At 36.0% G+C, this 11,013-nt stretch overlaps 1 protein-coding gene across 1 annotated transcript; it reads right to left on the bottom strand.

Annotated features, from left to right (window-relative positions):
- Positions 1-985: 985 nt before the first annotated feature.
- Positions 986-2,616, bottom strand: LOC113280506. The gene is made up of 6 exons (XM_026529122.1): positions 2,576-2,616; positions 2,404-2,449; positions 2,105-2,296; positions 1,852-2,010; positions 1,443-1,589; positions 986-1,366 (listed from the first exon to the last, which is right to left on the bottom strand). Exons 1-6 carry the CDS (start codon positions 2,614-2,616, stop codon positions 986-988), a joined length of 966 nt encoding a protein of 321 aa, XP_026384907.1.
- Positions 2,617-11,013: the final 8,397 nt, after the last annotated feature.

Raw genomic sequence — 11,013 nt, 5'->3', positions numbered from 1 at the left:
CACTAAGCGGGTGGTTTCGTGGGCTAGGTTGTGCTGGACCGGCACGTTTTACAACTCTACCTTATAGGCTCTCCAACGGTGAATGTGGATGTTTCATATGTGACATCGTTTTTAACACATCATTTGAATATAAAATCCTAACTATTAGGAAAAATAAAATTTTATCCCCAATTCATAAAGTTTCCAATTATTTTTAGGCATACAATTGGTTAAAATCCTTTCCATTTTTATTTTTCAATGATTTTTATTAATAAAATTGTGACTAGGATGTGAAGACATCCTCCAAGTGAATGTCTAAAACTAGAGGTTCACCTAGAGGATGTCTAACTTTTTTTTTGCCTCATCATCTTCACATCAATCGGTTGGAGATGATCTTTTATATATATGATTGTGGATCGTACGTGGATTAAGAATTTTTTTCTTCATACACATTCCATTGGAGAGGCTTGTAGAGCATCCCAATAGAAGGTGGAAGATTTATTTTTTTAATGACACGTAGGATTTTAGACCCTTCGTTTAAAATAAATTCATCTCCAACAAGAGGGCTGAAATGTTAATTCATCTCCAACACGTAGGTCCTAGAAAACAGGAGGGCTGAAATGCTAATTTTAAAGGTTTTAAATAAAGTCTTTTTAGATTTTCACAATGACATCGAGATCATATTTTTGATTTTTAATAATTAATTAAAATAAAATTAAACTGTTAAGATTTCATCACATAAGATTCTTTAAGGGTAAAACTTCTATACTGTTGCAGATAGTTTATTAGTTATGGGATCCTACATTTTCGGTATTGGACATGCTCTTATGATCGAATCCCAACAACCACTATTTTTTTAGTTCAACCATTGAAAAACCCTATAGAGTATTTAACAAGAGGGATTATTATAAACAAAAACTTCAGATATATTCTATAAAATAAAATAAATATTTTTTTGATCCTACATATAGTCATTGCCACATGCTTCGAAAAAAAAAATATTTAATCATGGACATTTAGCATTATATCCAGGACCTTCGTAATTAAAACCGAAACCATTTGTATCATGATTGTTGTGGATTCCCAGATCGTAATAGTCTGCATTCGTAATGTGTATCTCATAATCTTTAGGATTTTCCGCCACATTATTTTCGTCAACTACTTGAATCTCATTAAAATAACTCGACGTTTTCAAAACACCTTCAGAAGGAAAATGACCGCTACCCATTTGAGTCGAAGTATGTCGTCCATTACTTTTGGTATTAAGGATTTCTCCGCCAAAATTGATCCTATCTGCCGTCTTTGATAATTTGTTGAAGAGAGAACTAGGATAATAACCGACATCAATACCTTGTAATCGTACCCACCAGTTTCCGGTTTTTTGGTCCTGCCAAATTATCAATGTTTATTTAGGATCAAAATTGATAATGAGGTATTAAAATTGATCATTTCTATTGTCTTACCTTGTGAACACCGAAGATAGCATCTTTTTGGGTACCATTAAACGTAGAAACCTCAGAGAAGTCACCACCAAGGCATATATTTGAGGTTGTGAGGACAAACCCATCACAATCGTTGTTGTAGCAACCTGAGTTATTGTATCCAGCCGCCTAAATGGATAATAAATAATTAAGTAACTTGATATTATTAAGAAAATAATACTGAGATGGCCATTTGAGATATCCTGGCCACCATGCATACCGTTCTTTGTAACAAAGGAAATAAAAATTACCGTCCAGTATATGAAAAATCTGGTATGGTCGTCACCGGACAATATTGGGTTCACTTAATTGAAAACAGAGATGGAAATTTAAAGTTGTTTCACCAGAGGATATAAGTTCTTTTATGTATTATTTTAGAATCATAACTTACTATCCATCCGAGTTCAATGGTATTGGTATCACTGAGATCACCGGCTGCAACCCAAATTTGGGATACGCTTATTTCGCTTCTCGTTTCAATTACCGGTTTCCAAAGATTTATTTTTGCTTGTACTCCTTGAAAATTTCCTTCCACCTTAATAGCGGCATACTGTACAAACACTTGATTAGTACAACTATACACACCCATATAATATAATTGTAATAATAATAGATTAATGAGAATGGCATGTGATTATATATACCTTATGCTCCCATGAAGTGTCTTTCTGTGATATATCATGAATTTTGTACGATGACAATTTTGAAGGATTATGTTTATATAAAGGTGTGTGTTTGTAATATTTTCCTTTCCTCCGAGTTGTTCCATCGGGACATGATCCATACTTTTGCCAAGTTTGTGTAAGTTGAAGTGTCCCAAAATTATCTGGTGTCATCTGTTTTATAAAAATAAAAAAATAATATAAAGTAATACTTTTTTGGAGATTGAAAACATATAGTTACGAGAAAAAATACGCCAAGAAAAGAGAGGAAGTATTTATACCTGTATTATATGATTACGAAGTAAGGTATGATTAAGACTAGGTTGTCTATAAATATCATAACAATCAATAATCTAATCAGCTCCAATCTACAATATGAAAATCAATGAGATAAGTACGTACAATAACAATCAATGAATATGTCTAGATACAATTGAGAACAATATACTTTACCGTAATGGTTTAACTATTGCATTGTCGTTCACATCATTCATAATCATTCTTCCTTCAACTGAATCCTCATTAAAGAGGATCGTTAATGTTAGAAGCCAACATGCTAAGCCATAAATTTCAATATTATTAGTGATAAATAAAAAACATATGCTATTCGGCAGGTTTATGGAGAGATAGGTCGATCATAAGGTATTTATAAAGACCTTTTTGTGTATGATTTCCTTTCGGAATGCATTAATGTATAATACAAAAATATCTAATCATTCCATTTGTGTATTATTTTTTAATTTCTTTGAAAAATAAAAATAAAATATCTTATCGTGTGTAATATACTCCAGAAATTTTCCTCGAGTATAAAATCTATGTATAAGAGATTTACTTATATTATTTCTTTCATTTTTTTGAAAAAAATAAAATTCTTAATCCTGTGTAGTATACTAGAGATTTTCCTTGAGTATAGTGATACTGAGATACTCCATGCAAGAGATTTTACTTACTTCCAATCTCAATAATTTTCCTTGAATATAAAATCTCTGTATAAGAGATTTTACTTATATTATTTATTTCATTTCTTTGAAGAAAAAAAAAATCTTATTCATGTGTGATATACTCGAGATTTTCCTTGAGTATAATGATACTGAGATACTCCATGCAAGAGATTTTATTTAAGGGATAATTGGTGTTTAGTACTCGGATTTTGACCAACACTAGGCTTTGGTCTAACATTTGTCCAACGTTAAGGCTTGGTACCTGGACTGGACGTTGACCCGAATTGACTGTCTATGACCTAACTTTAATTAATTTTGTAAATTAAAAATCTGTAAAATACTGGCATTATAAGCCTAGCTAGAGCTGGCAAACCAAGCCAAAACCCGCGGGTTAGCCCGTCCCGTCCCGGATCGTAACTAAACAAGACGGGCGCGGATTGTATAATTAGTGGCTTGTGAAGAAACGGGTTAACCCGGACCGTACCATGAAACCCGCGGGTTAACCCGGCTCATTCCCCACCACTAGGAGTCTAGGCCGCGTGTCACAGTAATCGATTTCTGAATTAAAGTTAAGCAATTGAAATATTTATACAACTGAGGAGTAGGCATGGATTGCGTATTTTGCTAGTAATCTGCAAACGAAATCATCATACAGAACTCTGCAAGGTCCCTTGCTAAATCGATGTTAGTCATCACAGAGAACTCTTCCTAGTAAACTACAGCTCTTGCTAATGTATGATGGAAAACTTCAGTACCAAACGCTGGAATAAATGCAAACTATAAACTGGATCCTTGTATCTACCAAATAATGTTAAGAGGTAGCATGAATAACTATAACCCTCGTGTTACTGGGAAGCTCTTACTTTCCACAATCGTGGCCGCAATTCCTTATTCAAGTATTCAACTCCAGAAATCGATTTCTGGCGAGTTGACTCAACAAAAACCAGGTAACCCGTGAGCACCCGTGAACCCGCGAGCTTTACCCGGGACGGGCACGGGTGGGATAAATGATCACCCGTGAAGAATTTCAACCCGCGAGCTCAGGCTTGTATTAACCCGTAACCCGCGGGTTGGTCACAAGCCAGACCCGTCCCGCCCGTTTGCCAGCTCTAAGCCTAGCCCTGAGGTGGGTCTAACATCCGTCGGTTAAAAAGAAAACCATTTATTCTACGGCTGGGATGCAAAAACCAATAATTCTAATGCTTGACTATTTTTCCTCCGCCTTCATACCCATTTCAGTCTTCGTCTTCTTCATCTGCTTAAATTTTGAATCTCTCCCTCTTAGCAACTCACATGCCAATTAGAGGATAAAATCACATCCAAGTTTCGTGTACTGGGTGCTTTCTCATCTTCTTCTTTCTACTCTAATTTGGTTTTGTTAAGTTGATCAATCAAGTTTCCTGATTTCTATCAAGAACACCACAGCCGCAAACTCCATTAACTTCTTCCCTGATTTTCTTTAGTCAAAAATCCATGGGATCAATTACTCTCCCAAATCAAAACCTCAATTTCAATAGATCGAAACCTCAATTTCTAAATCAAACAAAACCCTAATTTAGTGATTCAAATCAACATCTCAATTTCATTAAATTGTAACCTAATTTCTGAATCAAACAAAACCTTGTTTACCGATTAAATCATAATTTCAATTTCATTGAATCAAACCCAAAATCCCAATTTCTACCCCTATTTTGCTAAATCCACACTCTAATTTTTGTAAATAGAAACCCAAATATGTGTTGTTATCTTCTTTTTTGGTGTTGATTAAGCTGGAGCGCTGTTACATTGGTGGTGGATATCTCCCACTTCGCTACCTATGTAAATTGTGTTTTTATGGTCGAACATGATAAATAATTTTAGTTAAAAGATGAAGAAATTGATATGATATTGATTTTTTTCTGCTGTTTATAGAAAGAAGCTGTGATGGTGTTTTTCCTGTATATGTGACTGATATTTTGAATAATGTTTTTGAGTAGAAGCTCATGTGGGCATTGATTTAGTTACTCCGGTGTCGGAACTTGATGGTGATATACATGGTTGCACTGGTAGTGGTAGAGAGACATAAATGGTGATGGACCGATGGTGGTGATGGGGTTGGAGAAGGAATTGAAGATTAATATTGAAACCTAATTGATACACTGACCACCACCATCCTACAAAACTCATACTCAATTGTAGGGAAAAATCCATTCATTGTGTGTTTGAATAAAGATGTTTTATGATATTAAATTCTTATTTGGTTTGTATTAGAGATGTTGATAGAGAAGAAGATGAAGAAGAAAAGGAAGGTTGTGGTAGTGATGGTTTTGGATTTTATTAATAGGGTTGTGGTGGTGAATTAGTGTACCCGTGAGGAAGAAGAAGAACTTGGATAGTTATGATGTAAATGTTGATAAAATTAAGGGCATGATTGGAAACTGGTCTGGTAATTTAATTTAATTTATTGGAATTTTTTTAATAACATCTGGACGGAAGTCAAGAATTGAAACAGTCAACTCGCGTGAACACCAAAGTGTAGTTGCAGGAAATCCTATACTACACCCCTCACAAGATTTTATTAACATTTAACTCATTTTAGATCAACAATCTTAATTTTATTGATGAATCTTTGAACAATCTTACAATAAAAGATAAAGGAATCAAGAATAACCACTGCTCTAGATTTTCTCTCTCCTATTTACTTGCTTCTCACTCAGAAAGAGATCTCTCTCTCTCCTAAAGGAAATACATAGTGGATGACAACTAATCTGTCCTTTATTTTCGGATATGGCTTGCGACATTCTCGCAATCTTACAAATGTTAATCTCGCAAACTCTCTAATATTCGCAGGACTATCACATCTTTCTCATGATTTTAGCTGACGTCGTTTATTATATCATTTCTGAAATTGTTCTGCGACGCTGTTGTGTTGTGTTGTTGATAATTTCGCTGAGACATTATCGCTGAGATATTATGATCCTACATCTTGCCTCTTCTCATATCTTCTCCGGGAAGTAGAGAATTATGTGAGAAAGGCCGCAATTATCCATCATTTCATATTCTGCATTTATCACATGTATCCTTTTTCCCATCCGTATCTTGACACGTCTCTTGTAACTGCTGCTTTTTAACCGCTTACATCTTTCCGCATTCATCGTGTTTATCTTCTCGATAAAAAATTTCCTCCATATATACTCTTTCTCACTCTCTTTTTCTCTCCTTTTATTTTCTCTGCAACTTCATCGTTCTTCTGCAAATTCCATTATTGCAACTTTTCTTCTTTCTTATTCTTTCAATCTTTTAAGTTCTTCTTCATCTCCATATTGTTCCCTCTGTATATCTTCATTATTTGTAATTTTCTTCAAAATAATCTTCCTGCTAGTGTTTTCCATGGATTCATCAAGGTTAGTTTTCTTTTTTTCCTTATGGGTTTTGCTGAAATTGATCTTGCTTACTGCCTTATTTGATGTTGTTTATGTGATTCCCATACTTTGTTATTTCAGCAAAAGCGCCTCCAACACTAAATTTACGGTTCAGAACCCTAATATTCCCAAACCGCAGCATAAGATTGTTGTACACAAAAGAAAGTCTGCGAATCAGAAGGTAGTAAGAAACATTATTCTTTCTAATAACAATATTGTTGCCTCTGTTTCTTATCTGGATTGTAATTCGCAGGGTGATAAGGATGTCAATAAACCTCTCAAGAAATCTCGCCACCTTAAAACTGTTGAAACCTCTGTTCCATTCCATTACTTATCTCTTCTAAATCTCCTGCGACATCTTCGCAAGTTAAACCATTATCTCCAATTCGCGAAAAAGCTGCCTCAGACTTCATTTCTTCAACTGACCTTTCAATGATTGAAACCCCCATTATTGATCCTTCTGTGAATGAAACTTCTTCTCTCCTATTGATAATGTTTCTCAACCTTCTATCATTGCCAGTTCTCTACCTGAGCCTCTTCCCTTTTCGAAAGAAACGTGGAAGGAATAGATATTGCTTTCAAAGTTTTGTCTGAAGTCCTGGATGATGGCAAAAGTCTCCAATTGATCCTGTCAAGTCTGGTATTTGCGAAATTCTAAGTAAGTATTTCGGTTCTGATAGAGCTGCTTCGCAAACAGTTTTGGAAAAAGAGTGTAATGCTCTTCGTCTCGAAAATCAAAAGCTTCAGAATGTTTTGCTGGATCGTGACAATCTTCGCAAGAAGAATGATGAATTGAGAGGTATGATTTCCTTATCTGTATCTTCAACTTGCCTTTTTAATGATTTTATCATTCCCATATTTAATTATCATTGAAATCTCTCTTTCGCATGTTAAGCCTTAAACCAGAAACGAATAATGGAGAGATATCAATTTGAATCTGCTGTTGAAGAAGCCCGTGTTGATAAAGAAATTTTGATGGATCAATATAACCAACTCTATTCATATTCTCTTGATCATATAAATAATCTTACCAATGAAAATTCCCAATTAGTTCAGATACAAGACTTATTAAGTAATGAAATATCTCTCCTTTCTTACTCTTTAACTAAAGCTAATTTAGGGATGGAAACTTTATCAGATGAGAATAAAACCTTATCTCAAGAGAATCGAACTTGTTTAAACAAGATGGCGATATCTTCGCAACAACTTAGCATTCTTCAGAAAGTATGTGATAACCAAGAACAATCTCTTCGCTCTTTGAGAAATGAACTCAAAAAAGTAACAGAGTCATCTATCGCTGAAAGAGATACACTCATTCAAGGTAGAATAGCTTTAAGTGTAAAGGAGAATCAACTTAAAGAACACTATTCCAAATTAGAAGAATCTCATTCTTCTCTTGCGAAGAAAAATGCCTTTCTTATTTCTAGAGAGAAAAATCTTCAGTCTCGACTTAAAGGTTTAGTTGGAGATAAATTTGATGACGCAATGAACTGTTGGGAGAATAGTTGTCTGACCTTGATTCAACACCTTATTTCGCAAAAGGAAGGTAGTCATAATAGTTTGACTGCCTTAACTATTTTTCTTTGTCATATCTTTTTGAGTTCTTCATCTTATTGAAATTTTGTATTCTACCTTTCGCAGAGTCTGAGAAAAATCTTCATTCCTCCATTTCTGTTTTGGAGGCTAAATATGCCAAAATTCGCAAAGAAAATGCATTACTCGTCTCTGTCCTTACTGGTTCTCGCGACCGAGCAGAAAGAAGACTTGATTATCTTGCTTACTTTAAGGATATTCAAGATAGGAATCATCAGAGAGCACTTCTTCGTCAAGTTCATCTCCGGCTGAAGTCCTTGTAAATGATATTTTATTGTCTAAATCTCTTCCTCCTACATCAATCGAACCTTTGGAAGTAGATGATGATGAAGTTCCTCGTCCTGCTGACAGTGATTATGATTATGAAAGTGGTGCAGAGGATAGTTTTTGGAATGGAGAAGAAATTCCTTCTAAGGAAGCAACTGCTGGTGTTAATAAAATGAAAAAGAAAATCTCCTGAAGAAGTAATTGCTGGCGATAATCAAGGTGCTAATCAAGGCGAAGATCAGAATCGAAATGAAGGAGAGGCTGCTGGCGATAATGAGAACATTGGCGAAGAACGTCTATTATCTCCTTCTACTGGAATTAATACTGAAGCATGAGCTTCTTATCTAGTTCTATCTTCTTGAATTGTCTCATCTTTACTTTTTGCGAATAATATTCTTCAACCAACTTTGGAATCAATTTTCCCTTTTAGTATTTTGCTGGTGAGAAAGATAATGCCTCTTGTTTATTGATTCCCATACTTGCCTCTCATTATCTTTCTTGCGAAAAATAATCTGTTATGAATACTTATAAATATTTTGTTTTGTCATGTGGTCTTATTTTCCTTCCTAATTAAAGGTCTTATTATGCCACCTCTTGTCATTGCGACAAAATCGCAGGACGTCTTGCACTTTCATGCAAAAACCCATTGATCTTGCCTTAACTTTTTCTTTTGTATTATGGCCTCTTCAGGAATGTTGCGACAATATGACAGGCCTAAATATTCTTGCGAAAATAAAGCCCCATGACATTGCCGTCTTGCGACGAAATCGCAGGACGTCTTCGCACTTTCATGCGAAAACCCATTGATCTCGTCTTATCTTTTTCTTTTGTATTATTGCCTCTTCAGGATTGTTGCACAAATATGACAAGCCTTAATACCCTTGCGAGTAAAAAGCCTCATGACATTTGCGTCTTAAGACACTTATCAGCTCCCTAATGGAGGGTGCCGCCCTTATCTCCCCCTGGTTCCCCTTCAAGGAGGCGTACTTCTACCATACAAGGTTAGCTCCTCCCATCCAGTCTTAACAACAACCAGTTTTTTCGCAGCCTCTTATCCCTTTTACCTATAGGGCTTATGGTTACGAGACTGCACCCTAAGTGGGGTTTTCTTCAGGCCGAGTGCAGTATAAGCCAAGACTTGTCAAGAATGGCAAGGTACGCTTCAAACGCCCCTGGCACTCTTGACTCAACCGTGTACCTCGGCGCCTTGATCAGATCTGCACTCCTTGGGAGAGTCCTTATTACCTTAGTCGCCCAACCTAAGTCATATGCTTAAGCTGAGAATCCAAGGTGCCTCTCCCGGATGGGCTTTATTGACCCCAAATCTCCATGACTCAGGTTCCGGTGGCGGTGTAGCCTTTCCCTGAGCCATGCAACAGGTACCCCCTTATATGACGTACTTTAGGTCTTACATTTGCCTCTTGCGAAATTTTATTCGCGAACTAGGGTGTACGCCATAAAGGTTCGCCCCTTTCTTTTATGTCATTGTTCTATGATTATCTCTGCGAAAGTTTCGCACATCATGATCTTGTTTTGATATGAATAATCTGCAATTATTCTTTCAGAATCCATAACTTCTCAAAGCTTCTTACGGATAATATCTTTTTAAGTACAACCTGTTCCATGGTCTGTCAAGTCTATGACCAACATCTCTACCTTCTGGATCCATTAATTATAAGCTTGTTCCAACTATCTCCTTAATGATGTAAGGTCCATCCCATTTTTTCGCTAATTTTCCACCATTTTCTCGCTGATATATTGGTGTCTCTCGCAGAACTAAATCTCCTGGTTGGAATTCGCGTACTTTGACACGTTTATTTATTCTCGGGCTAATCTTCGCTGATAATTCTCCATATGTTGTAAAGCTCTTTCTCTTCTTTCTTCTAATTCATCAAGTTTGTTTAAGATCAAACCCGCACTAAGATTTTTCTCCCAAGCTTCTCTCTTTGTTGTCGGAATAACAACTTCTGTTGGTAACACCGCTTCAACTCCGTATGTTAAACAAAAAGGTGACATTCCAGTAGCTTCTCTTCTAGTTGTATTATAAGCCCATACTGCATTATGTACTTGTTCGCACCATGCTCTATGATGTCCTTCCAATTTCTTCTTTAATATATCTGCAATTGTTTTGTTTGTTGCTTCTACCTGCCCATTAGCTTGTGGATACAAAGGAGTAGACTTTCCACATTTTATCTTAAATGCATTAAGTAACATTTCTATGTTCTGTCCTTCAAACTGTTTCCCATTATCAGATACCAACTGCGCAGGAATTCCGAATCTGCAAATGATATTTTCGAATATGAATGTAAAGATATCTTTGTCGCGAATATGCTGTACTGCCTTCACTTCTGTCCATTTTGTGAAATAATCTGTTGCGACTATTAAGTATCTTCTTTGTCCAGAACCTGGTAAAAATGGCCCCACAATATCTAAGCCCCACTTTCCAAAAGGCCACACACTGGTTGAAGATGACAATGGTGCTCCAGGTGCATGTATTTTCTTTCCATGCCGCTGACAATCTTCGCAACGTCTTGATATTTGTTTTGCATCTTCGTGCATGTATGGCCAGTAATAGCCTTGCATTTTTGCTCTATGTGCCAAAGATCTTCCCCCGCTATGATTGCCAGCATCCCCACTATGTAACATTTTTAGCACTTTTTCTCCTTCCTCTCGTGTCAAACATCTGAGT

Source organism: Papaver somniferum, chromosome 5 (genome assembly GCF_003573695.1).
Source record: "Papaver somniferum cultivar HN1 chromosome 5, ASM357369v1, whole genome shotgun sequence".
In the NCBI taxonomy this organism is placed as follows: domain Eukaryota; kingdom Viridiplantae; phylum Streptophyta; class Magnoliopsida; order Ranunculales; family Papaveraceae; genus Papaver; species Papaver somniferum.
This window is presented reverse-complemented; position numbering and strand designations above follow the sequence as displayed.